Source organism: Nipponia nippon, unplaced genomic scaffold (genome assembly GCF_047370975.1).
Source record: "Nipponia nippon isolate SJK-2023a ecotype South Korea unplaced genomic scaffold, ASM4737097v1 scaffold_1, whole genome shotgun sequence".
Taxonomy (NCBI): Eukaryota; Metazoa; Chordata; class Aves; order Pelecaniformes; family Threskiornithidae; genus Nipponia; species Nipponia nippon.
The window spans coordinates 40,758,829-40,786,799 of NW_028262290.1; the positions used below are offsets into that span (position 1 = coordinate 40,758,829).

Consider the following 27,971-nt stretch of genomic DNA (forward strand, 5'->3'; position numbering starts at 1 on the left):
ACCCCAACCTCATTCTTTCGCTTTTCCTTCTGAACGTCAGGATTTTGGTGAGGATCGTGGGACTCCGTGAGCCCCCTCTCGTGGATAGCTGATGCAAACTCCTTGCTCGTCTCGGAAAATGCAATGCTTTATCTTCTTGGGTGGTGCTCGTTCTGTGTCTGCTAAAGTGAGCACTGGAGACTGAAATCTCATTATTTGATCCTGTGGTTTTGTTACTTTAAAAGCCAAAGGCAAATCAAATGTGTAACAAGGCTTTTTATAGATGATAAAATACAAGGCAGCAAGTAAATCTATCAGCGATAGCAAGATAGCTTAGTTCTAACAGGGAGCATTGTCTGGAAGTTTTGTAGCCGTGGGCAAGTACATTTGTATTAGTGTTCTCATGTGCAAATGAATTATTGTATTTTTTAAGAAAATGGTTTAGTGTTTTTACTGCAGCAGATGCCTTTGATCAGCATGAATAGAATTATATGCATGATAATTTGGAATTTAATTCGATTTACAATATGTTCATTTAAAATTTTCTGTTGACTTTTGAAATGACAATCATCAAGAGAAGTGCACAAAATTCTCATCGGAGATTAAATAAGGGGAGAGTGATCACTTGAGGAACTGGTCTTCTGAAATGCTGAGATGCCCGAGTGAACTCCTGCTGTGTAAGGGGCAATAAGCATTTCACAGAGGCTGTTACTGTGCAGAAATGAAACACAAAATAGGAAGACACACTATCTGTTTTAAAAACTAATTTTGATGAAGATAGAAACAATGTTAGATAACAGGGTGCACATTTTAACTTCTTAGACACATGACTGAGCAAAACATTGATCGCGATTTTACAACAGGAATTAAATCTAAGAGTTTGTATTTTTTTAGCTGTTTGATCTATGTGGAATGTGCTAAAGTTGTTGGCAGATAAACTTCAAAGCAGCTGTGCTTAGGATGTTGAAGCTCTGCAATGTTATTAGATCCAGCCACAGTTATTACATTTTAGCATTAGTGCTGGAAAACCTTGTGTTTGAAATGAATATTACCTCTCTGTAAGATAGTGCTGTCCCTCCCTTCCCTCCCTTCCCTCCCTTCCCTTCTTCTGTCCTTCCTTCCCTCTCTCCTCCCACCCTTTCTCTCTCTTTCTTTCTCTCTTTCCAACTGTCGGTCTGTTTTCCAGCATGTTTCTCTTGCCCCTCTTCCCCCCATCCCCTTCCCACCCTCCTCCTTCCCCTCCCTTCCTTCCTCCCTTTCCAACTGCCTGCTAGTCTGTCTTCCAGCACTTTTCTCAACCACCACTTCCCAAGTCACGCTGTGACACCTCACCAAAACAGACTTTGTGTTTACCATCCAGTGCCTGCTGCCTGACATGTATTCATGGATTAACTCCTACAGGCCCTGTTACCTTGCAGAAGAAGGCAGTGGAGGGCTCATGTTTTACTCCTTAGCATCCCTTTCACTGCTGTCCCTAAGGTGGTCCTCCAGCCGTTTTTCTCTGCTTGACTTTCTCTATGTTTAACCTTTCCTGAAATCACTTCTCCTACTCTTACTACTGACATTTGAGTGACTCATCTTGGGAGGTGATATGTGAGACAAGTGACGTTAACATGGTACAGTCAGCTGGTCAAACGTGTGTTTGGACAGCCTATGTCCATAACCATACTCCTGCCTTGGAAGGGAGCTGGCTGGCTGGGAGGCAACACTGGTGGGTTTCATTAGCTGATGTTATTTCAGTATTCAAAGCGAGGGAACTGGTAAATCATCATTAGCATCATTAGCATAGTTATTCACACCTCGGTTGTAGATATTTGATAACTGGCTATACATCACTTTCTCTGCAGCTGACCTTTTTTTTTTTTTCTTGGGATTCCTGATGTTTATAATAGGAATCCACTTATATATACATGCACAGCCATAGGCATGCACATATGTATATTCACGCATGCACACACACGTGCTGAGGCTTTGTAAATTGACATTAACTGCTGGTGTTTTTTTATTACAAAACATATTTCTCTATTGGTCTATTTGCACTGCTTTGTTTTAGCTTCATCTAATGCACTGGAACTCCACACTGTACAGCAGCATTGATGAGGCAGTAGGGAAGAAGCACGGCATAGCTATTATTGCTTTGTTTGTGCAGGTAAGTTTCCTGTGTTGCACTTGTTATCATGCACTGTCATTTGTCTGAGGAAAATAAGTTCCTTTCCATTTTCTTTCATTTTTAATGATTTCATAAAATTAAACAATGTATGACTGCTGGTATTCTATTCAAAAGATATTTTTAGTCATACCTTCTGTGTATGTGCTAAATAAGTAATTCTTGTTTAAGCAGGATATTGAAAGTATGTTAATTAAAGAAGGGATAATACATAGTTGGCCATTTCTCTCTGTGACTCTTGCTATAAGCAGACATCCACTCTTCATTCCTCTGAGGGCAGAATGAAGGCTGTCAGGAGGTACAGGTGCTTCACTGTCTCTGTAATGTGTTTTTCTCCATTCCTGGACAGGTCTGCTGTTCAGGGATTGAGGAAATACACAGAGGAGAGGAGGAAAGAGGGGAAAAAAACCCCTACTAACCCATTGGCACAGCTGAAAACTGGTAGTAGGATTGTGTTTTCTGAACACAGTGACAAGTGTGTTTCTTCACACAGGACAAATACGAGGTGAAGTCATATCATTTCTTCAGAGACGCCAGACTGACAGTGTAAAGAGTCTTGCCACAGACCCTCAGAAAAGCCTGCGACAAGGAGGCTTAAAGCTTAAAGCTTGCTGGGGAGAAGGTGTAATGCAAGCTGGGAAGTTAGCCCCATAGTCGAATTGCTGTTGAAAGTTTTTCAAGGGCTGCACTCTATAAAGATTTTCAGTTTTGGTCCTCAAGCACCAGATTCTCATCCTCCTCATGAGAAATGGCAAACTTTTATTTAAATGGGCTTGGAGGAAGAGGTTTAGATTTCGTGCTTAGGTCAAATGGATTTTCTTTCACAGTGATATTATTAATTTGTCGTATTCCATAACGAGTTTATGAATGCCTTTGAGCTTTACCTCTGTTTGAATTTAAAGGTACATTGGTTACAGCTCCAACACTTAGATAGAACTGCTAAAAATGGAAGTTAGAAAGTCTTCAGTTTTGTATCCTAGAGGGCTGTGTGATAATTGCTTATGTAAGTAAGTCACCACCTAATTCCAGCAGAGGTAACCTTCGAGTTAGTTAGAAAGTTATATATAAGTTCTTAAATAAATCTGAAACTTCAATGATACATTTTCCGTTTCTGGTCTCTCACGTTCATTAGAGTTTTTAAGCATTCCAAAGGGCTTTTTCATTAGCCAAGAAAGGCATCATATAATTACAACTGACCAAGGAAAAATAGTATTTATGCTGTTTAATAAAGGAACAGGGAGAGGAAATTCGGTGAACATTTTTCCTGTTAAAGGCATGGAAACATAAAAGTTTTGCACCACAGTTCTCGAACACATAATTTTAAGGTCAATGAAAATATTTTCACTGATTTAAGTGACAGCCCTTCGTGATTATTAGTTTAGAAACAACATCTTTGAAGTGATTTCAATATCTTTTACCTACTTCAAAGGTTTTGAATGGAAATCCCATTCTGAAGCAAAAGAAAATCCTCTTAAATTCCTAGAAATGACAAACTACCTATTGTTGACATTCAATTGTTTCCTTCCAGTGACTACTGTGGCATTCTATTCCAAGAGAAACAAAAAGCGATCAAATTTTTCAGGGTCCAGCTGTCCCGTTCTCACTCATGCCCGCTTCATTTCTCACCTCACACGTGCACACGTTGGCAAAGAAATCAAGTGGAAGGCTGTTCTGAGTCTTCCTCTTTTGCCAATGTTGTTCTGAAGGTAAAAGCTAGGGCCGTAGGATGGGTGATTTAGATCAGAAGCAGCTGAAATCAGCGTACAGGGTGAACAGTGTTCATGCAAAATAAGAATATCTTGTTTCAAGAACGGGTCTCTTTTGAAAGCTGCAACTTCTGTGCCTTAAAGATGTTAGGTAAAGGCAGCGCTGCAGGCTGCCAGGAGCAGGATCCCAGAGATGCCGTGAGGGAGGGTATCTGCCATTCTGCACTCTGCAGGCAGGAAAAAACTCTCCCAAGCTTCAGAGATACCTTGGGCCAGATTTGCAACGCTGTGTGAACAAATTCAGAAAGTGTCTGTTGTGTTTGTTCACTCTGTTCCTTTCTGTGTACTTTTCCAACAAAAACTGGTAAGGACAAACTGTATCCTTGGCATTTATATGCCATAATGCTGCATGATTTTGACTCCACATAGAGTATATGCTGCAAAATGGGGTTAGTCAAAACTTACCAGACTTAACTGTGACTCTTTCTAATGTTCTGTGTGTTTCTGTCTCTGCTTTAAAGTTATTTACACCTTGTTTACTTTTGGCTGTTGACTTTATTGTGATTTAATTATTTGGAGTTGCCATGTATCAGTGTATTTGGTTAACACAAGGTTGCGTAGCTTAACTGAAAACAACTACAGGACTTACTGTTCTGGTTGACCTCTGTCTTGCCTCACAGTTTCAGAAATAGCAAAATACTGAAACTCATCTTTGCTTCCTGTATTTCAGATAGGAAAAGAGCATGTAGGCCTAAAGGCTGTAACTGAAATTCTCCAGGACATCCAATACAAGGTAAGGCATTGTCTGAAGAAATGCTTCCTTTGCTGACCAGAGGGTGAGAGAGTGAAGGGTATATATGAAACACTGAAGCCAAGTGAAGGGTTTCAGATGCGTCTGTAGTAAAAGCATGTGTGAAAGCCATAGTTTGGTGGCCTGCATCAGAAGCTCAGCATTTTACAGTACTTTCAGATAATATACAGCCCTTACAGTTACTTCCTTTTCTGATGGCCAGAAGGTTTGATCTTCTATACTAGTAACTGATTGCAAGTACTACCTTTTCGGTGATTATCATGAAGTCAGGGTGAATGCAAGCACTGCAACATGCTTATTGAACACCACCAGCAGCAGCATCTCAAAACTTACCTGGTTTTAATTTGTAGAGGAAAAGAATAGATGAACTGAGCACCTGTATTAACTTGCAGTGGGAAATCAGCAAAAACACAATGCTGTCTTCTCAGGTGGATTATGTGTGGGGATCCTGAAGGACAGCTAATAAGCCTAGCAGGACTGAGGAGATATGAGTGCTCTCCAGAATGTTGATGCTATCTTAAATGACCTTGGGCAAGTTACTTCCATCTCTCTGCTTCATGGTCTCTGTCTGTAACATAGAAATAATCATACTTACCTTTGATTTTAAAGGATTTTGAGATGTATTAATGAGACGTTCTGTATTGGTCTGGAGAGATTAGCCATTCACTTCAGCGGATGCTGAAGTGTAGAAAAATTAGAAGCTGTTATTAGAAGGGAACTGAAAATCTTATTTTAGTCAAATAATATATGGTAAACTTCAGTCATGGTGTTTAATATTACAAACTCATTGTTTATGAAGGTGTCAGAGAAAACAATAGTATATGGAACTCTGTAGTTTCATTACTGAAAGGACAGCCAAGTAGAGGAAGGTCATGAAAGGCCTTGTCATTGTAAGTGTGTTATACTAATGACTTTCAGAGGGTCAGCATCAAACATACTTTTGGCATGCATAAAATTTTCTTGCATTAAATATGTGGAACCAGCTTTATTTTATTAAGTGTTACCCATGTCGGTCAAGGAAAAGCTCACTTTGGCCCTTGTTTTTTAAACTCATATTGTATGGAACCCCTGAATTTCATGTAGAGAATTTCAAGGCTAGGACCTGGAAGGAGCCCAGGTGCTAAAGGCAGAAAGTTAACAAATTGCTGAAATAACCTTAGAAGTAAAATATAAAATAGAATAAAAAACGTGTTTGTGTAGCAGCAAGGACAAATGCAATGATGATTAAATGGGGGCTATTAATGAGGTTGCTTTGCACAGGAATTCAAGGCTTAATGTTATAAGAACACACAGTGTGTTTTACCTCTCCATTCATCATCATTTTAATAAGAAACTAGAGATGAGATTGATTTGTATTCATTTTTTCAGGGAAAGTCCAAAACAATACCCTGTTTTAATCCCAACTCTTTATTGCCAGGTAGGTGCCTTTGCTTACTTTTGTGTGGGTGAATTACTAGCTAATTGCAGAGGCGGAGACAATCTTGATCTAAAGCATAGCCTAACTGCAAGCCTGAGAGTGTGTTCCATAGGGTGGTAATGCATTTTGCACCTAGTGGTGCTAACAGGGATAGGGATGAATTCCCTTTGGAACACGATAAATCCGCACCCTCGTCGTGTGAGTGGGATGTGATACTGTGGTCCATGCACTGCTGGCAACGCTGTGGCTAGCCTTCTTGATGATTTATCATCCCGCCCAGAGGGGGAGTTGTATATACTCCTTTCTCTACTTCAGCATAAAATGGGAAGTGTAGGGTTACCCACTTACCAAGATAGCTTTTCAGCAGCATCAAAAGACAGTGCCATAATACAATGACAGTTGTATAGCATACAAGGAGTAGTGACAATGGGAGGCAAATTCAAATTCATATAGCTAAAAGTTAAAGAGTAATAGTAGGCAACAACCACTTCCTCTACCTTGTCTTGAAAAAAATGCGGCATTTTAAAAAACACATTTCTACAAGATGAATGTTTCTGCAAGGAATCCTTCTGAGCTACATTCCATGTCATAGTGGCAAGATCTTTAATTTTCCAAAGTAATCCAGGTCTACATTAAACTATATTAATTATATCAAAAGAATATTGTTTAGGTTGCAAAGTCAAGTGCTCAGCAATTAGGAATTGCAGGAATTAAGGCTGCCTGTGCCCCTTCATGCATATGCATTATAAAACATCTTTTAATTGTGTGACCATAAGTTATTTTTTACAGGACCCCTGCCTCACAGTTCCTGTTTGATGCTGATCAAGTCACATAAACCAAAATTTTCATAAGTAATCTCTAACTATGTGTTCCTCATTTTCTAGGTGCCCGACTTGAGATCATGGGGTCTGATTTGCAGAAGTGCTGAGTGCTTACACCTCCAACTGAAGTCAATGGGAGCAGTGCTCTGACTGCATTAAGTCCTATAGAAAGTTAACTACTCTGAGAAATCAGGTTCTAAGCATCTCATGTTGAACACCTCAAATGAATAGATGCATTTGATCTTAACTTCTCTGTGCCTCAGTTCCCCAGCTTTAAAGTGTGGGGGCAATCTGTCCTTCCTTACCACACTGGGGTGTTGGAAGGATAAATTAATTCATGTTTGTGAAGCACTCAGACACTGAAGAAATGAGTGCATTAGAAATATGAAAAATGAGAAAATGTGGTCCTTCTAACAAGCAAGATGGGAAAAAGAAGACCAAGGGCCACATATTGTACTGAGAAATCCAAATGTTATTAGATGCTTTTCAAAAGAAAATCATCCATCTTTGCAAGTAAATGATGAAAGGTTCTCTAGAAAAGACATACATGATCACGTAACAAGACGGTGTCACAATGCATGCACAGGATGGGCTGAATTAATTCTTGCAGTTCTTAACTTTTGAGTGTTTGACAATGCAGCTTGCTTCCAATGGATTTGCTCTGTAATTCCCTAACTGAGAAAGAAAATTACACCAACAAAACAAAATCCATTCACTGACAATCACGGGCTTCATTAGCAAGATTTAATTCTACTTACATTCCTCTGAGCTAGTAGTGAAATGGCAGTAACAAGTTAGATCAACCAAGCAAGTTTATTCCATTTTCCAGCCTCCCATCCTGTCCTTGTCAAGCTAGTCACAACCTTCCCCCTAGCTCTCCATGACATGATTGACCAGCCTTTGTCTCCAGTTCCTCTCAAGGTTTGTTTCTTGTTCCCTCTTTTACAGTGAGGCAGTTTCCTATACGTACTTCTTAAGCTGTGTCATTTGTGAGTATGGCCTACAGCAGCAAAGGGCAGCCCTGTGTAGTCTCACGAAGTGCAGTGTGACTGGAATCTCTGGGGAATTAAAATTAAAATAATTAAAATCGAACATGCATGTAGAGTTAAAACTCTGGACAAACCATTGTACGTTTTCTTGAGAGACAACTGTTTATTCTAACAGTTATTTATAAACCTATTAATAAGTTTATAAACTTACTAAAATAAGTTTATTCTTAAATAAACCTTGATTTTTTTCCCTGTGAAATTCAACTCACTTTTCCAAAGCTAGGAGACACCAGTGCATCTCAAAAAATGTCACCAGAACTGTGAACTGAAAAGTTTGGCTTGAGCTGTTTTCATTGTTTTTTTTTTTTTTTTTTAAATGAAATAAGTTAATCCTTGAGACGTATCCTAAATGTAGAAGTCAGTTAAAATTTGATCACCGCAGCCCCTATGCCTTCGAAATGGGATGTCACTTGTAGCTTTTGACACTAACAGGAGTTATTTCCCACCATATTATGTAATTGCTGTGTTAGTTTAAGGAGTTGTGCACATGTTATTTTTCACATCTATAAAGTGGCATTTTCATCTTTAAAATACTCATCTGCAAGGGGAAGTTACTGTGGTATAATGACCAGAAGCTCATGTATGTTCACATGAGAAAGTAGTGGACAGTGCTTGGCAGGATACAAATTCACACCTTAACTTACTGCATACTAACTTCATCATATGAGCAAGCCCATGGCTATCATCAGCAGTCATAATTGGAAAGGCACAATTATCTTCCTTAATGTCATTAAAATTCCACATTTCTTCTAATTTCAGATCCTCTACTGCGTGACTACTGGGTGTATGAGGGCTCTCTAACCATTCCACCCTGCAGTGAAGGTGTCACCTGGATATTATTTCGCTATCCTTTGACTGTGTCCCAAGTGCAGGTAACAGCTGTGCTTAAAGTGACCTTGGAATATGGTTATGAGCTAAAGGTTATAGCGTGCAAATATATATATCAGGGCATTATATCTGTTCTCCTTGAAGATCCCATTAGATCAGTACATGGCTTTTCAAGTAAAGGTTAAGCCTTTTGAGTCACTGAAAGCATTGCAAAGGTCAGAGATGAAAAACCTTGTTATCATTTATCATCTGCATTTAAAATAATTCTTTATTTAAGTGAAAGAAAAAGAAAGAAAGAAGTCAATGGGCAAAAGAAATTCAATTCTTTGTAATTGTAAGCTTTCAAATATCACTGCTTTTTGATGTTAAAAGAACAAAAAAGCACAGGGAAACACTATGTCCTGGAGAATGAAAAATGTTAACATAGTACAGGCTAGCTATATTGCATTGAACTATATTTAACTTCCCTTGCTCTTTTTTTAATTCTGTTTTGTAATAAATGTCAAATGGAAACTACCTATTTGAATTTGATTTCACATGTGTGTATTTTAAAGTTGGGTTTTTTTAAAATTATATCTAACAGTCATGTGAGCCTTTCTGTAGAAAACATTTCAACTCTGTCCACAAATAATCCCAGTAAAACCAATGAAAATTCCTGATGGATATTCTCCCACGGTCTGTGAATCCCAACTGGAGGCATGTGGAATTAGTTTAAGTGAAACTATCTAGAATCCCTGAAGCTGAATGCATTAATTTTCATTGCCTGCTCTGAAGCATGTGCAAACAGAAGAGAAAAAGGTATAAAAGGTGATAAATTCACATTTAAATTATTTCAGCTTTAATAATCTAAAATTTTGCTAGGAATCCCAGTACAATATTTTAACAACTTTTAACAATTTGAAATTGGCAGTGTTTCTTTTCATATGAAAACTGAATTCTAGTTCTAATCATAGGATAAAAGCAATAGCTCTCAATAAGCTTATTTGTATGATAGCTGCAACTTAAATGTATCCCGTCATGAATCTGGTATTTATTTGCTTATGAAAGGATAAGTCTTATGGCTGCTTACTACTGAGTAAATGGAAACAGAACTCTGTTGGCATTATTAGATTCAGAATAACTTTTAAAGACAGAGTGCATTTTGTAACTTGGCAGCTGATTGTCCAGATAAGATACGGATAAATAAGAGGACTTAGTAAGAAGTATAAAGACCATAGCTATTATGCTGAGACATTGTACGATATTTTATTTTATGCTAGTTGCAGATTTTGTAGTCTCTATTCCCTTTTAATCCAGTCAATGCACAGAGGAGGGCACAGTTCAAGCCATCCACATGGGATGGGAGACAGCAAGGGGGTGAATGAAAGAGGAATTAAGCAGAGAGATGCAACTTCAGTTAATATTATTATGTGCTCATTTACCACAACGAAACAAGATGTTGGAACGTGGTGTGAAGGGGATAAGTCTCCAGAAGAGAATATTGTGCCTGAGGGAAAGAGTGCCCCACAGTGCCTGGGGAAAAGAGTGTGATTTATAACCACGGCCTTTAGGTGAGGGGCAGCTGGTTTGTGTTGCTACATTACTTTGATTGGTATAAACCCAATCCAACAAGAACATTGCAGTGATGAAAGGTGTACAAGTCATGGAGGGACTTTTTCCCTGCCGCTGGCACAGTATGCAGGTGAGAGGTGGCACTGGAGCAGAGTGAGAGACTGGAGTGGACTTATGCCAAGATGATCCACAATACTTTGTACTCACTGTAGATCAACATCAGTTAGAAAAAAAATCGTCACTGCTAGTCATGAATGCAGTAGCATTAAAGTCAAGGTTGTGCAGAAGGGACTTATTAACAACATGAAGGACTTTTGCCAAGGTGGGATAAAAATTTTACTTGCATCTGATACTGCTTTCAGATGTAAACTGAAAATAAATATGGGGACAAGTAAGGGTTTCTAAAGTCAAAAGGGACTGAGAGTTCTCCAGGATGCCCAAAATCTGATTTTGGGGGTGCCAGAATATTTTTCCTATTGTCTAGACATCCAAGATTTTAACTTGTAATTAGCATTTTGGCTGCGATTAAGTATCTATCTGGCCTCTTTTGTGATTGTGGGCATGAGTGCCTATGAGAGATTCTGTTTAAGGAGAGATTAAAAATGCAAGGGCTTTTGCCTATGGTAAATAAGAGGATGTAGTATAGCATATACCATTCTGAATCGTCCATGGAAGGCTGGTAAAGGCATTTAAATTTATTAAGCCTGCTTGTAGTATTAAAGCATAGATATCAGTGAAAATACATTTCTAATGCATTTAAATACATTATTTTTACATGTGTCATTAACTTGTAGAACTTTCTTCTGTGGGATACTAATGAACATAGCTTATGAAACTTCAAACAATTTATATAAGTACTAGTAGCATCTGTGGTTATAGTCAGTAAGAGACAAATTCAAGGCTTTGTATTTTCATTTTTCAGGCCATAAAATAATCAACTTCTGAGTATCAATAACAAGTAACAATAAAGAATGACACAGTCTGATATGGAATAGGTTTTATTGCCTTCCTCTGATGAAGCTAGTTAATATATTGGAAACAAGATACTCATTCACATTCTCATTTTCTGTAATTAACATAGCAATATTGATTAGCTTAATGAACTGTGGGTCATAAGGGGAAAAATGAATAAAATTGCAGTTCTAGTTCATGGCCACATCTATATATTTTCACATTTGCTTATTTTGAAACAAGGGAGAAGTAACTATTTTGGCATAGGCATAATAGGCTGACCATTGCAAAGTAAAGAACCTTTTTCTTTTGCTCCTGAAGACATCTACAGATAGTAAAGTTCAGCTGATGAGTTGACTTGCTACTGATCTAAGTCAATGTTAAGTGAAAGGAGATGCATCTCCATATGCACCTCACTTCAGCAGCTGGGATCTGAGTGTGTTGGTTATATGAATGGCAAAAGAGCAAGCCAGGACTGCAGTGTGAGGGTGTGCTTCCCTGGAGTCCAATGCTGTTTCCTCACTGGAAGTAATTTTCTTTGACATGAGGCTTCACTTCATCAGAGAGCCGTTACCTTCACGGATGGTTCTGTGGGGTCTGGATAAAGTATGCAGGCAACTCTTTTCCCCTGGGCTTTGCAAATCTGGTTCTTGGGAGTTTTATTACTGACCTCAGTGGAAAGGAGCTTGTCTTGAAAGCTGCACCCTGCAGTGCTCTTTTTGCATGTTCCTGCCCTCCTTTTGTGGTTTTTATCATCCTCACTTGTCTTATGTTGAAATACACAGCCCAGAAAGAACTGTGTTGACTGCTTTTGTGAGACACCTCGGCCATGCATGTACACTGCTGAAATGCAATGGGAGAAAATAGAAAACTCCCTCCTATTAGGTCAGTAAAGAGCAGGAAATAATTGAAAAAGACTTGCTCGTGCTTCTCTCCACTATATTTTTTAGAAATTGGACATTTGTGAATAATGTGCTTTGTGGTTCACTGAAGCCCACAATAAGTACATTGTCTAAGCCACTCAGAGTAGGGATTTTAAACAATGATGCAGCAAGGAGCCGTCATTCTTCTGTACTCGTTGTCAGAGTTAACTGGTTTTGTATTGAATGGTGAGGTCTCTGGTCCTTTTGTCTACCTCATTCAAAATCAAGACCTCCTAAAGGACAGAAATAATAACGAGCATATGGAGCTGGAGTGGGAATTGTGCAAAATTTATGTAGTTTGTGAATTAAAGCACTCTGAGAGGTTCACAGTATTCTGTTCACTGGGAAGCATGTCTGTGTTCTTGGAAGGTGTCATGGAGGCATGTGAAATTTTCAAACAGAAGGATAATGCTTCTATTCCTCATATAGAAGAAATGTTTGTAGAGAAAACATGCAAATTCTTTGTTTTGTGTGTTCTAGTCTTCAGCAAATTTTTAAGTGAAACAGAAGAAAGCAGTATTCAGCATCTGAATACAGGGAAGTGGTAAAAACATTCTGGCAAAATGCTATAAAATACAAACTAACTTTGTTTTTACTCAGTAAACATGCTAACATTATGTATTTGCCCTTTGACTGATTAGAATTGGATCCTGAATTTTGGTGTGAACAGGCCTGGATCATCCTTAGTGTCTTCTGGGCATGAGAAAAACTTTAATAAATGGCTATTCCTGCTGAAAGTGTGTGAATATCCAAGGGTGCTTAGCCATACGCCTCTAAAAAATCTATTTCCTTGGCAGTCCTGCAGGGTGTACTTCACAGCAATGACTTGTGAGGCGTTGGGAGGAGATAGTAAATGGTTCCATATTAGAGGAAGCAGAATAAGTGGGGCACACATATTATTGTCTTATCACATGGAAATTTAATACAAAAGGTAACATCAGCACAGCTAGTGTCCTGTTCTGACAACGACTTCTCAAGAGTGAGGCAGACCACCATGTATATAGAGGGTCTCTGTCACAGGGGTCTGAACCATGATATGAAAAACTGAACAAGGAGGCTGGTGGGCTCAGAAGCGATTCCCCCTCAGAGTAGGGCTGCAATTCCTGCCTTCTCTGAAGACTCAAGAGGAAGCACAGGGATCAGGTCAGTCCTGCTTTCCTGACTGAAGAAACTGGAAGCTGCTTTGTGAGGAGTACCTCCCGGAGAAAAATTTCACTGTGGGGATTGGGGCAGAGCATTTGTAGTTACTGTAGCTCGCAAATGCCAGCTTTGCAGAGTCTGCTTTTCCCTCTCCTTCATCTGTGTTTGTTTGAAGTCTCTCATTCTCAAAAGATCAAACAAAAGCTGCATTCTTGTAAAATGCTCCTTCCTAAACGACAATTATTTCAGACTTTCTGGAGCTGTTTCAGGTAGTGAAAGAGGGTACCTTTACAAAACCCATTCAGTGATTTACCAGCACTTGACTCCTGAAGACTTTCTCAGTTCCAAGCCTGTAGTGGGTTTGTTTTCAGTTTGCTTTAAATAAGCAAACAAAAAAAAATCTTCCAAAACAGAGTTCTGCTCTAAAAGCACCTTCAAGGAGATTTACAGTTTGTTCTGCTTTTCATCTTTTCAGTCTAAGCTGTTGCCTTATATCTCGGCTGCAAGAAGCTGAGTGTTGATTTCTAAGCTTGCTGTTTTTTGAAGAAAATACAGCAGAGCAGAGTTAGCCTCTAAATCAAGTAAATAAGTCTGTATCAATTCTGCTCTAGAGTGGAAAACAACAATGAAGGCAGTTGTCTTCAAGGTTTCAGTAAGAAAGCATTCTCTGCAGGCAATATAAGAATAAAAATGCCATTACCTGCTGTTTAGTACCTCATTTCTTTTAATTCTGGAATCACACTTGCATTCTCCCTGTAATCCCCCATAGGGTGTTTTCCATGGAGAAATTCACTCTCTATAATTTCATAGATGATAAAATGATTAAGTACTTCAGGCTCCATTTTGCTTTCTGTGTAGCTTCAGTTTCAAGTTACAGCTGAGCTGGATAGTGAGGCATCACAGCGTCAGTACAAGCACAGAGGCTCAGACTAGGGGAGTCAGCCTTCAAGTAGATTTGCTGTGTCCAGCTAAGATAGCTTGTCAATATGCCAAAGCAAAAACTAACACAATTTTTTTTAGTAGTTGTAACTATTATTTTAAATACCAGACTCTTAAAAACAGCACTGTTCAGCAATAAGGTATCAGGTTGTTGAGATATGCATTGATTTTCTTAGTTTTTTGTCACACAGAGCTTGATGCTGATACCAAGGATGGAGATAGAAGCTGCTCACGTTCTTCCCTACACCAGATTAGATATGGAAAAATTAAAAAGAGTCTATGAACCAGAAACATATTTGTTTTGGATCAATTGAAATGTTTTATATTGATTTTTGACTGTATTTGATTTTCTAAGTATGCTTAGCACCTAAATCTACAGAAATTTTGAAGTGGTATTTTGTTTAGTTGTGAAAAACCATATTTTTCCATATAAAAAGTCAACAGGCTTCCTCTAAAGCTGAGTCTGTTCAGGATTTTTCAGGTTTAGAGAATAGTTTTTATTTAAATGAAGCAACAATTTCAGGCAATAAGTAAATCACTGGAAAAAATTCAAAACAATTTATAGTCAACCAAGTTATTCCTGAAATGCACTTCTTTGAAGAAGACCAGAATGATTACTCTCATGTCACAACTGTGAGGTTGATTCATAGAATGTAATCTACAATGGCTAAGAAGGTTATAGATCCCAAAAGAAGTTACAAAAAAGCAAAGGATAAGTTTGCCAAACCATCTGCATAAAAGTTGTTATTTTTCTCTATATGTTAAATGTTTTGACAGCTTTTTTTTAAATGTTATTAATGATGTATATTGACCTCAGTATATGGTACTCGAGCACTCCAAGTTTCAAGGCTGCAGAAGTGGCTGGGCAAGGCTGATCGTGATCATTAGTCCCACAGTGAATAATGTATCTCAGCTTCTTCATGTCTGTTTTTCTGCCTTTCAGATAGAGGAATTTCGTAGACTGAGGACACACGTTAAAGGTGCAGAACTTCTAGAAGGCTGTGATGGAATCCTAGGAGATAACTTCAGACCAACTCAGCCACTTAGCGACAGAGTCATAAGGGCTGCATTTCAGTAGCGGAAGAGGAAGAACAAAAATAAATCTTTATTCAGGTAAGTAAAAGCTTAGCAGAAAAATCAAAACATTGAAATAATTTTCATAGGGGAGATTGAGCTAAAGGAGAAAACACACTGAGTTCATTTCAGCTAATGTTACGATATATTGTCACAATTGTAAGTTTTGACACTGTACTGTTTTATTTTATGCTGTGGTGTAATAGTTTGGTTCCTATTGGTTCTTTAGTGGCTGGAATAGTTTGGTTACTATTAGGTTCTTTCGTGGCTGGAATCTAATACATGATTTAGTGAACTGAAATTTTTGTAATGGCTTCAGTAGGCAGTGGATCATGCACAGTTAGATCACAGTTACTTCTTGTAGCTTTAAATTTCTCCTGCTGCAGTGAGCAACAGCACAGTATGCCTAGGTTATGTGGCAGATTTCCCCACTTACTGATGTTCACTGGTTGATTTCTTACTGTATTTTTAGAAGACCAGTCATTGGTGAATCTTTCTAGTGTTGTCTGTTAAAAACCAGGGTAGTAGTTCTGGAAGGAGGCCTTTAATTCTCAAAGGAGGCCTTTTTTTTTGGATCCCATCTCCCTGCTTTACAATGCTGTTCTTTCCCAACAAGACTGAATCTTGTGCAAAACCAGTGCAGATACAAGAGGAAACTAATTAACTTCTGTCATGGCTAATTTTTCATATTTTATTCATCAAAGTAGTTACTTCTTCTTGTCCTCAGTGATGTTTGCAGCCTTCATTGGTTCACAGAGCAAGAATTTAAGGATGACGTTGGATTCAATGCATAAGAGCTAATACACATTTGAACCTGCATTATCCCCACTTCAGTTGTTAAAACCTCCCATGTCATATTCCCCTAGCCTCTATCAGTTACAAGATAAATTCCCTCAATGCTCGACAGTTACTCCTAAATGTCATTATACTTAGTTAATCAATGTTTTACTCTAATGAAAAACCTGGTAATGAGATTCTTAAGAGAGTGAAAGAAAATTTGCTATCAAGACAACTAGTTACCTTGAAAGTAGTGAGTCAAGACACCAGCATTTATGGTTGAATTTGCAATGAAGTGTCCGCACCTTGATACAAATAGTAAGACAGCTAATCTGGCAAGTCTTCAAGAGAAGAAAGAATCTGTTCACTTGCTTTCTTTAATAAGTCCTACTACTTTTTAGCAGAGTAAAATTTTTCATCTACTATCCTACAGTAAACTTTATTTAAATAATAAAAACATTGGGTACTTCCCATTACCCTATTTTACTGGTAGAATCCATTATATAAAAGCACCAGTTTTTCCATCTGTGCATTTCTTCAAAGCCATATGCTCACAAGAGAACCAGTTCATCCACAGTTTCACCTGGAAGCATGCTGCTGAAAGGCTTTTGATACACACTTTTGGGTAAGGAAATTTATTTGTACATCAAATTCTTGCCCTATCTAGGTCAATGATGGAACTCCTTAGTTCACTTCAGGCTCTGTTGTGGAGTTAAGCCTCTTCAGAGCATGCTCTAGGTCCAGCCCCCAACTTCATATGAAGTTAACAAATGATCAGGCAGCAGATAATCCCTAACAGAGATTACTAATTCAGTGCTTCCAAAAACTGATCCATTAAAACTGAGTGGGAAGATTATCTTTCCTCCTGCATGTGACAGAAATTATTAAATGGGCTGGGACAGTGGCCAACAATTTCATGATCTTTCCATATAGCATAAGCATTCAATATAGTGTATGCATCTAAACATTTTTAAAGTAAGGGTTTATTTGTCTTTTATAACCCTATTTAATATCTGCATCCCAGAAGTTAAGCGAAGAAAGCAAAACATTGGTCCTTTTATTAATGCTGTTTTCCAAGCCCAATTCTCAATTGCATGGTTCTCTGCAGTCACCAAATGTTGTCACTTTAATCTTGAAATGGATGTTTCAAATTCATCCCGGCTTCTGCATAAAAATTACTTGGGAAAATTGTAGCAATATTAAAGTACAATTTTTCTCAGAGAGTGAATAATGCCCTCAGGCCAGTGCAGGTAATTCAAGTCCGTAACAGTGAAATTACTTGACATGCTGAGTTTGAATTTTAAGCATGAAAGCGTTTCTTTTACAATGCTGGAATTGAAATGTAAAAATTTCCCTTTTGCTTTCATGTTTGAAATTTTATTACATTTGTCAATACTTACAAAGATTTGTTTTAAATAATAAGATTTATCTTAGCCATGCTTCACAAAATAATCTGTAGTTTTAATTCCCAAATGATGTATTTTTAATGTAAAATGATAGTCCTCGCTGTAGGGCTATGCTAATTATGGACTGTCATGCACTGAGAAAGAACTGTGACTCCTGGCATTGTGTAGCCCACACAAGAAATGGCACTTGGCTCTCTACACCTAATTGAATTATTTATCAGAAATTCATTTGGCCAGGTCTTCTTTTTAGTTTTGGATGCATCGGTCCAAATAGCACTGAACCAATCGAGGGTTCAGAATATATTCTTCCTATTGAGTTTGTCTCTGGGGAGCTGGAAACTAGATATATGAAGCATAAAAAGAAATTGTGTGGCTTTGATCACCTTTCTTCTATGCAAAGAGGGAGAAAGGGAAGAAAACAATCCTACCTGCTTTGTAGTCATCTCACACAGTTCTCTCCAGGAGGAGCAGTAGCTCCTCACGCAGACCTCAGACATCCTCAGGTAAGACACCTTCCCTCATTCATAGGAAGGGGTAATGGTCCTTAAGCTGAGACTGCTGACATTGGCTGAATATTGCTATGAAGACTCAGTAGCAGATGGGGAGGTAGTAGTTTGCAGGGTGGCATCTACACAGTGATCCAAGAGGGAGCATTTCTTCCTTTCAAAGAGGAGATTGTCTTTTATTTTAAAGCTCTGGTGTGTCTCGAATATTATAATTACAAACACACTGGCAGACTTCTTTTCTGACACAGCGCCCCTCTGTCAAGGCTGCTGGAACTCCTGTCAGTGAAGTTTTCAATATTTTCTTTTATTCCAAGCCAGTGTGGTGCAGCCACTTGAAGAACCTTGAGAAACATTAGTTTTCCATGACCTCGTCACTCTGTCAGGGAAAGCAGGAAACAAATGTTTCCATACATGTTGTATACACAGGTGCAGAAAGAAGTTGCTTGAAAGGTCTAATTAGTATTGACTGAATCAGAATGCAGGCTCTATGCATGCCACAGATCTTCAGGACATCTGCTCTTCAGCCTTGATTGAAACCTTGACAGAACTGAACCCTTTGTGGCTTATGATGAAACGGCATATGTTGATCTTTGATGCAATTTGTGGTAGTTTGTTGAATTGAAGGCAGCGGTGACACAAACATGATATATCAGGGTGTGTAATCTCAGGTAAAGAGCTGATTTTTTTTTTTTTAAATGTTCCTCTATCATGGGAAAGCCCAGATCTCAAAATATTCCCCTCCTGTTCTAGAACAAAGTTTGTGTAGGCTCTGAAGGGAGCCTTCAGGAGGACAAAACAGGTAGAACTTTGTAGCTTCACTGCTCTCTTTAACCTACTGGGCTTTAGAATAAGTTCGTTGCTATCTAGTTGGACTCTTTTGACTCTGCTTTTCTGCTAGAAATGCATCTCTCTTCTATAGCCTGGGGTTAATGAGTCTTTGGACTCTGTTATGTGGGTGTTTTTTAAATATATCCCTTAGAGAACAGCCTTTACATCCTATTTCTCCTGCAGTTGCCAAAGTTTTCACATATGTTTCCTTTGAAAAAGCCATTTTTTTTCTTATTTCTAACCTCTTTAAGTCATATCCAGTAGTGATAGAACCAGGTGTTAAGGAATTTGGAGGGAAAGCTCAGTACAGATTTGGTTTCAGACATGGAAAGTGAAAAAATTGAGTTCAGTTTTAGGCAGCGAAGAACAATAGAATCACAGAATAGTTGTGGTTGGAAGGTGCCTCTGGAGATCTGCTAGTCCAGTCCTCTGCTCAAAGCAGCGTTAACTACAACGGGTTGCTCAGGGCCATGTCCAGCTGGGTTTTGAATATCGTAAGGATGAAGACTCCACAACCTCTCTGAGCAACCTGTACCTGTGTTTGACCACCCTTGCAGGGAAAGGGTTTTTTCTTCATTGTAAATGAAATTTCCTATATTTCAATTTATATCCATTGCCTCGTCTCCTTTCACTGGATACCACTGAAGAGTCTGGTACCATCTTCTATACTTCTTCTCATAAAGTATTAGTACACATTGATAAGATCCCTCTTGAAACCTCTCTTCTTGAGGCTAAACAGTCCCAGCTCTCTCAGCCTGTCCTTCTATGACAGGTGCTCCAGTGCCTTAATCATCTTTGTGGCCTGTTGCTGGACTCAGTCCAGTATGCCCATGTTTCTTTTGAATTAGGGAACCCAGAACTGGACCCAGTACTCCAGATGTTTCATCAGTGCTGAGTAGAAGTGAAGGATCATCTCCCTCCACCTGCTGGCAACACTCTTCCTAGTGCAGCCCAGGAGGCTGTTGGCCTTCTTTGTTGCATGGGTGCATTACTGGCTCATGTTCAACTTGTTGTTTACCAGGATGCCCAGATCCTTTTCTGAAAGAAAAGAGAGAAAGGATAACATTGTGACTTCCTCAGTGTTACCACTAGTTTTTCTGATACTTCATAGTTGACTCAGAGCCCTTGCTATGGGCACCAGGGTATTTCTTGATAATCTCAGGTTACCTTGGAAAAAGATTTGTAATTCTTATTGTCATACAGCAAAGCTTAACAATGGGGACATCAAATGCTACCACTCCTAGAAATCAAATAAGAAAAACCTTAAATCTTCCATTTTATTAAAGGCTAGTTTTTTGGCAATTTGAGTCCTGACGCACTATTTTTAAACATGTGAATTGTGAGTATACCAGCAGGTTATTTTATTTTGGGGCTTGCCACTAATGGATAAGTACTTTTTCAGTAGTGTATTCTTCACTGAAGACAGGATCATTTGTGTTTTCCAATGGATTTATTACCCTCTCTTTAATCCTTGTTGCTTTACATGTAACTGATTTGATAGACATACCTTTCTCCTCTATTACATCAGTGGAACAGCTTTATCTGTGAATGAGCAAGATGTCTGATTTCAAACACTTGAATATCAACTTGAATTGATAATAATACTGAATTCAGTATGGCATGCCTACATGTCTTCATTCCTTTATAAATCAGGGTGTATAAGCATGATTCCATGCATAGGATAGTTAAATGGCATTGCTCCCATTTACTGAGAGGAGATCAAATAAGTGCCTGGTATAGAAGTCACTGACATCAATGAGATTCTTTTAATAGAAGACAGTAAGACCTTGTTCTAAAAAATAACTTGTTAAAGTTATATTGAAAGAATATTTTCTTTTGAAACTGGTAAGCTTTAATTTACTGAGCATAACCAATAAACTAAAGAATTTGGTCTTCAGTGTGTTGTCTCAAAAGTGCACACTCCAGACACAATTTATTTTGGATCTGTAAATGAAGAATTGTCTTCCAAGTGTGATGACGGTTTATACCTACTCCGTCTACCTATCTACATTGCTCCAGTTCTCCTGAACATTTTTTTTTGTGACTGATTCAGAAACTCCTGAAAAAGCACCTGTTTTTATATACATGAATGCATGTACACATTCATACACACACATACATCTTTGGTAGACCTCAGATTGTCAGTAGTTGCAAGTTTATCCAATGTTCTGTCAATTATGATAGCAGAAATTAATTTGGATTAAAACCCATTCTTAATATAATTACCATTTTCCTAGTTGTACATTCAAGATTAGAGGAAAAAAAATAAATGACATCATTAAAATACCAAGGTTGTGCTAGGCCTGAGGAACAGGAAGGAGTAATTTAGGGTGGGAGGAACAGAGACTGCATGCCTGATACTGTAGAGACTGCATGATATTGAGAGATCTGAGCAGACAAGCAGAAATTCGCACAGCATTAGTTTCAGAGTAAGGAGAGAGGCCAACGTGGTGACTGTATCTGGTGTGTTTAGTGAGGAGGTAGATAGTGCAAATTACTTCCTTTTGAAGCTACTGAGCTGCTCTTGTGGCAGTAAAACTATGCTGCCCTTTCCATAGGACATTGGACAGGGGATCAGTGTTATCAGTGGGAATGAGTTAGTATTAAACAGGTAGTGGTGCGCTCCCCTCTTTGTGACATTACACATTCTATGGTAACAGTAGGTTATAGAATATGAAGGGACATTCAAATACAGATTGAGCTCTGGAGCTGTGCCTTGCGTTTGAGAAACGGAGGTAAGAGTGGCATGATACTATGGTCTGTATTTCTTTGCCTAAGCAGATCTCAGTGAACTTTGCATTTGGATGGAGGTTTACATTACCAATCAATATGTGTCTTCACTCTCAGTTTACTAGTAGCCTTTGTAGTTCCTGAAGTTCACAAACAAGTTTCTCTGCGGAAGTTCCAACACTTGGGGATTTTATGCTTTCCTGTTGCGTAGATCCAAAGCTGGAGTGAGCTTTCAGCAGCCAAGTTTCAGACTGTGAAAGAAACTCAACTTCATGTTATCAACAAAACTAACTATTGTTCTCCTCTTTTTAAGAGCTTATGTATAGTGCCCAACACTCTGCTGCCACTTCAGAGTACTTGAGACTGTGCTTACATTTGAGTGCGTGACTATAGGACAGAGGGCCAAACACCTTTGGCTTGTGAGCCGCACACCATAATCGGAGACTTACCAGGAGCATACCAAAACTTTTGGAGCGTTCAGGGGACCAAGAGCTTCAAAAATGGCTGAAAGATGGTGCCTTTTCAGGTTGCTTCCCACTAGTTTGTTGTAATAGCAGGGAATGGGGTATGCACTGAGATTGTAAGTGAACCCTGTAATGGCAGCCTGACTTATTTTCCCACTGCTGAGGATTCAAATTAGTGAGTAGCAAAACACTTTTGTTGCTTGTGTGGCATACCTCTGACACAGGAGCCACAATTTAGGGATTTGGTAGCCACAGGCAGCCCAGGAGTTGTAGACTGCTCACTGCTGTAGTAGGAATTTATGCTGTGTCCAGGCCAGAGCATCAGTATAGGGAGTGATCAAGCCCTAAATGAGGAAGAAAACCATTTTGAGTTCTGTTTCCAGAATAAATACCATATTGGAATTGTCCTTGTTCAATCCTTTACTGAGCTCTTCTTAGAAATACACAAATATTGGTGGAGGAAAGGAAAACAGTCCAAATCCCTTAGCACGTAAAGAAGCAGTAAAGAAGAAACAAGATACTGTGCTTCCTTTTCAAAGCTAAAAAAATTATAAGGTAGCCTAGGAATCAGACCCCTGCTTATGCTTCAAATAAGATACTTCATGCTGACAAGGGCTCCCAAATTTCTTGACCTGTGCCTCTCTGTCAGCATCACACAGTCTTTGCTATCCACAATGCACTGTTTTCATCAGCTTTTTTATGAAAAGCATTTTGAGAGTATCATTTCCAGCTGCATACCATAACCCATGTACGGTTTGTACACTGCTACTTTGGAAGTGATAATGTAGCCAGGAGTGCCTGTCATAAAAAACACCCTCACAGCATGTTTATTGGCAATTTCAACACAAAAGCTAGAGTCTGAACACATGCTGAAACTCTGCCATGTTATTTTCACTTATGGGGAAAATTAGTGGTGAGGGAAAATGTTAGGAAGCTTAGATCATCTTTGATAAAACTACACCTGCTTTTTAAAATATAGAGACTCCAGATTAGTACGTGCGAAATATAGTAATGTAACAGCTCTCAAATGTCAAGGATGTTATAAGGACATACAGGTACATGTGTCTGACCACGGATGGAGAAGAAAGCCTACAGTATGCATTCCTCCTTCAGTGATGTTATACATGTTAGGCAGTGGGAGTGCACTCTGTTTGACCTAGATGAAATCATACGGGGAGTTTTAAGCAGAACATTACTCCATTGAAACTGAAGATCCAGGTAGTCACAGGTCCTTACTCTTACTGGAATTTGTAATTCTAATTATTTCATATGGATGAAAACAATGCAATGAAAGTATGCAAGCAAACTCTTGCTAAGCAGACAGCAATGTTTTGAAAATAAATAGGAAACAAAACTGACCAAGTTACTTGGGTTACTGAAAATGTTTTTGCAACTGAGAATTGTCACTGAAGGAAGAGAATACCAGCAGTGACTGTTGTTAGCAACGTTTTATGACTAACACCACAGTTTATGACAGAGCAGTGCTACAAAGCAAAACTTACAGTAATTTTTAAAAGATTTTTATGCATCCCCAGAGCACAAGAGAAACAAAGGTACACTTTTGTTATCTAGATGTTGTTAAATCCCCACAGAACTAGATGTAGACTCAATAAGTTGTGACCCTTTCATGGAAGGAAAGGGTCACGCAAAGTGTTTCAGGAAAGATAAGGATTCACAAGGTAGTCAGTTCTCTTTCTTTTCTGAGACACTCTGAATCCATGCTTGACCACACTTTCAGGTGCTGTTTTTAGGAAGGTATAGGATAACGATAATGTGTAGTCAGTGTCAAAGTGGTTTTTGCCTTTGTTTTTTTTAAACTCTTAAACATTTTGGTCTAACCTAGTGTTAAGGAGGAGAAGGCAAGATGCTTCTATAAGGAAAAAAATAGAGACAATAACGGTAAGGAATATGGTAAGACAAAAGAGGTGGAAAAGCTCTCCAGAAAGCAGATTGACTACTTTAAGTAGCAGAAGAAAGTTTTTGATCTCGTGTAGTGATCTTGACCTAAGGCTGCTGCAGTGGGGCATCTTATTTCCTCCTTATCAGGTAGAAAGGCATATTATCTTGGCCATCCTATTTCATTTCTCCATAGTCCATTTATTTGCACTTTCTCAACACTTTTGGAAGACTTTGAAAAATAATCCTTTTCACTGAAATTTTCTTATATCTTCTCTTTTAAATATGTTCTGTCTATTACTATGGGAACATTGGGACCTTTGGTTCTTAGAAAGATAACAGCTTGGCCCTATCTTTGCTCCTGCCACTGCTCCTTATTTCTGAGATAAAGTTAGTCTTGCATTTATCCCAGTTTTGTACAAGAAAATTTATTCTCCATGAAGAATCTAAGTACATAAAGTTATTATATGAAAGAAGTGGAAATGAATGTTGTTGGAAACAATGATTTTTTTTACATTACGAAGATGATTTCTGAATTTTGATTGACCTTGTTAATATTTCTTTTTTTTAAACCATGGGTATTGTGATAATAGCTCCCAGATTTTCCAGGTGTTATACACTTCATATATATACACTTTATGGCACTGATCCTGAAAGCTTTTCTTTGGGAGTGGTTGCCTGATCTATAGAGGACTCCACCAGAAGTAGTTGGAGTCTCTCTATATATAGGACTCAACCCAAGCAAAGGAAATTTCAGAGGCAGAAATATAATCTGTAAACAAGCAATTTTCTGATTATAATACACATGCCCCTTTGTACAATTTTAGCTCAAATATTACATTTTCAAAAACTTTTCAGAAGAGTAAGAGAATCAGTCTTTTGTCAGATAATATGTTCAGTATTTCTATAACAAACACAACTGAAATCTTCAGACTGGCTTGTAATTAGGCTCCTTTCCAAAAGTAATCCATTAATACAATAGCTGCCAAATCCCACTTCAACTTAATTTCACTGACTTTGATTTTTGGACCAAAAGCATTAAGCTTGAACTAGTGAAAAATGTACAAAATGTGCATTCAATTAAGGAGTAATTAGATACTCAATCACCCTTACATCACACTAGGGATTATCCAAGAAAGAAGAGAGATACTACTCACTGCAGTGTATAAAACAGTTTTGTTAATTAGTTTAGCACTAATTGAGATTGAGAAAGTGTCACTGTGTCACAGCCTTAATTTGCCTACACAGAACCTTAAGAACACAAAGTTTTGGGTTTCTTTTGAGTTTACTTGCTCAGATTTTTCAGTCTAATTCCCTGATCCAGTATCTTCTGTCCACGTAAGAGGAACCTTTCTGTTCACTTCAGGGAGGGGGTTGGTCCCTGCATCTTTATATCCATAGCCCACTGAAAAACATGCCAAGAGTTTTTCCAGACACAGAGAATAATGTGTTATTATTACGTGGTTTTTTTATGTTACACCTTTATACCAAACCCCAGGAAGAACTGGGAATCCTCTGTGCTATTACATAAAGTGTAACTGTGGCTGAAACCAGCTGCTCTGTGACTAAAACTGACTGCTGTCTGAAAAGCTTACAGCCTCCCTTAGAAGGCAGCTGGTAGAAAGTTCTTCAAGTTGACCAGCAAATAGTCCTGCTGCCAGACACCATGACTTTTGGGGGTATTGGATGATAACCAGGGAGCACATGGAAATCATGGCACAGATTGTCTCGTGGGTAGACACTGACTTCTTAACTGCACTGCTGGTGACTGACAGCCTCTACACTCCCTTTTTAAGAAAAAGAGTGGGAACTCTCTCGAGATGTGTTGACCCTGCAAGCAACTGTAGCCCCAGGTGACCCATTTGCACCTAAGCACTTACAGATTTTTTGTGTGTACGTACTGAGCTATAGTTGGCACTAAAATAACCTCAGGGAAAAATGAGCTTATTAGTACAACAGGATTAAATGATTTGGCACTGTCATACCTACCACTTTGGAACTGAGAGCGCTGGGGCAACCTGGGCAGCTGATTTCCTAAGGTTATGCTGAAGCACATGTGCATGTGTTTGCATGAAACCAAGTATTGATTTATCTCTGCTGCTAATGAATATTACTGCTATTAGGAGGGACAAATTGGGTGATTGCTTTTTATCTCCTGAGCCCACCTGACTCTCATGAGAGCTGTGTACGCAGCACTTCACTTGGTAGGCCCCCTAAAATGGGAAATGGTAAAAAACTCTCTGTGACTAGTGTATTTTCCTTTCTAGCTTACCGCCATGCTCTTCACATTAGAATCAATTACCTGATTGATTCAGAAAGCCAATTGTAAAGCTTTGTTTAAAGTTAATAGTTTTACCACTGCATTTAACATTGCATTTTTATTGCCATTTCCTCCACTGCTAGTAAATCTTCCAGCTCGGGCTTTACCCTAAAAGAGAAGAATCAGGACCATTATGTCACTGAAGTATATACCCTAAAACTGCCCCCACCTGCTGTCATGAAATCCCTGCTTTTAGTTTTCCCTGTCTCCCTGGCTGGACATAAACAGTCTTTCAGACCCACTGTGGAGGAATTTCAGTAATATAATTGTTCCATTCTCTTTTCAGAGAGGGGGAAGACAATGCTCCCACAGTGCCCTCGGATGAGAAATGGAAACTTTTGAAGCTGCTGCTTCAGTTGAACCACAAAGCCCGTATTGTTTGTCTTCATCTAATTCAGCCTTGATAGACAGCTTTGACAGTTGGTCTGTCCGCATGGTCCAGTGAAATTCTGGGAATGGGGCTGTACATTAAAAGAAGAAAACACATTAAATCTTCCAGTTCACACTGTTAACTATTTTTAAATGGTAATTACCATTGCTTAGATAATTCCTTTGCCATAGCATTCAATAGTGGTCTGTGATCCAAATAGTACTAATTTTAAGCTTGGTATGAATGTTAATATGTAGAAATACTCATTATTGTTTTGAATGTTAGATTTAATTTTATTCTGTATCATCTCTTGTGCTGTCAGTAATCGTCTTTTCTGTAGAGGGGAGGTGCATTCTATAAAGCTAAGAAAAACATTGTTCACAGAGAGTATTATACAGATTCAGAATTAATTTTTGGGCAGAAAGGAATGCTTCTCTGCTAAACCTTACCATGGTTAATCTGAATAAAGCTGAATGACTTTTGCATTACTAGGAACCTTACTGAAATAAAGGACAATTTTGAAATAAGGAAAATTAACCGATGTAACAATAAACAGAATCATCTGGATTGTTTTCTATTTGGTCAGTCATGGAAATTTGCAAAGAAATGTTCAATTCAAGCAGAAAATGATCGGCCTTTGTTCTCCTGTGAATTATGACAGTTCTGTTTGTTTCTGTACATTGCTGAGGATGGTGGTCTGGGGGTCTGCTCTGCATGTCCTGAGCTCACTGCACAGCATGGGGATTGCCACGCTGGGCCACACATGACACGTCTGACAGAACAGATAAGGGAACAGTAGTCTAAGCCAGCTAGTCATAGCGTCTGATTCCTGCAAAACATCTGAAGGACAGAGTCAATAATGTGGTGGGCAGTAGCTTTGATCACCGTAGCTGTCAGTGAGGTCCACTTTACTAGCATGAGGAGGGAAGGTTTATGCAGAGACCTATGTGAGTGGAAGAACGCCGGAGGCGCAGATGCCAGGCTCCAGGCAAGGGCACAGTGGAGATGCAAACTGACGGTTCACAAAGGGGAGGTTACTCCCCTGGAGCAGATCAGTGAGTCATCAATCACAAAAACTCACCACCGGGCGATGGTAAATGCAGCGTCAGAAGGCGTGCTTCACCTCTTCAAGGGCTATGGGGAGAGCTGCTGTGGAATAATGAGTTACAAATACAAATCATTAAGGTTGGAAAAGACCCTTGAGATCATCGAGTCCAACCATTAACCTATCACTGCCCAGTCCACCACTAAACCATGTCCTCAAGCACCATGTCTACCCAGCTTTTAAATACCTCCAGGGATGGAGACTCAACCACTT

The 27,971-nt window shown here is 38.8% G+C and overlaps 1 protein-coding gene across 2 annotated transcripts in view; it reads left to right on the plus strand.

The window, feature by feature from the left end:
* The window catches only part of CA8 (carbonic anhydrase 8 (inactive)), a 49,531-nt gene extending 22,311 nt beyond the window's left edge, over positions 1 to 27,220 (plus strand). The window contains exons 4-9 of one of the 2 annotated variants that reach the window (XM_087735479.1): positions 2,033 to 2,128; positions 4,583 to 4,645; positions 6,032 to 6,080; positions 8,710 to 8,822; positions 15,226 to 15,395; positions 26,570 to 27,220. In XM_087735479.1, the coding sequence (XP_087591605.1) occupies positions 2,033 to 2,128; positions 4,583 to 4,645; positions 6,032 to 6,080; positions 8,710 to 8,822; positions 15,226 to 15,360 (456 nt within the window). In that variant the 3' untranslated portion in view covers positions 15,361 to 15,395; positions 26,570 to 27,220. The remainder of the gene's footprint in view (positions 1 to 2,032; positions 2,129 to 4,582; positions 4,646 to 6,031; positions 6,081 to 8,709; positions 8,823 to 15,225; positions 15,396 to 26,569) is intronic. The other variant, XM_087735487.1, reaches the window with a different exon arrangement.
* Positions 27,221 to 27,971: the final 751 nt, after the last annotated feature.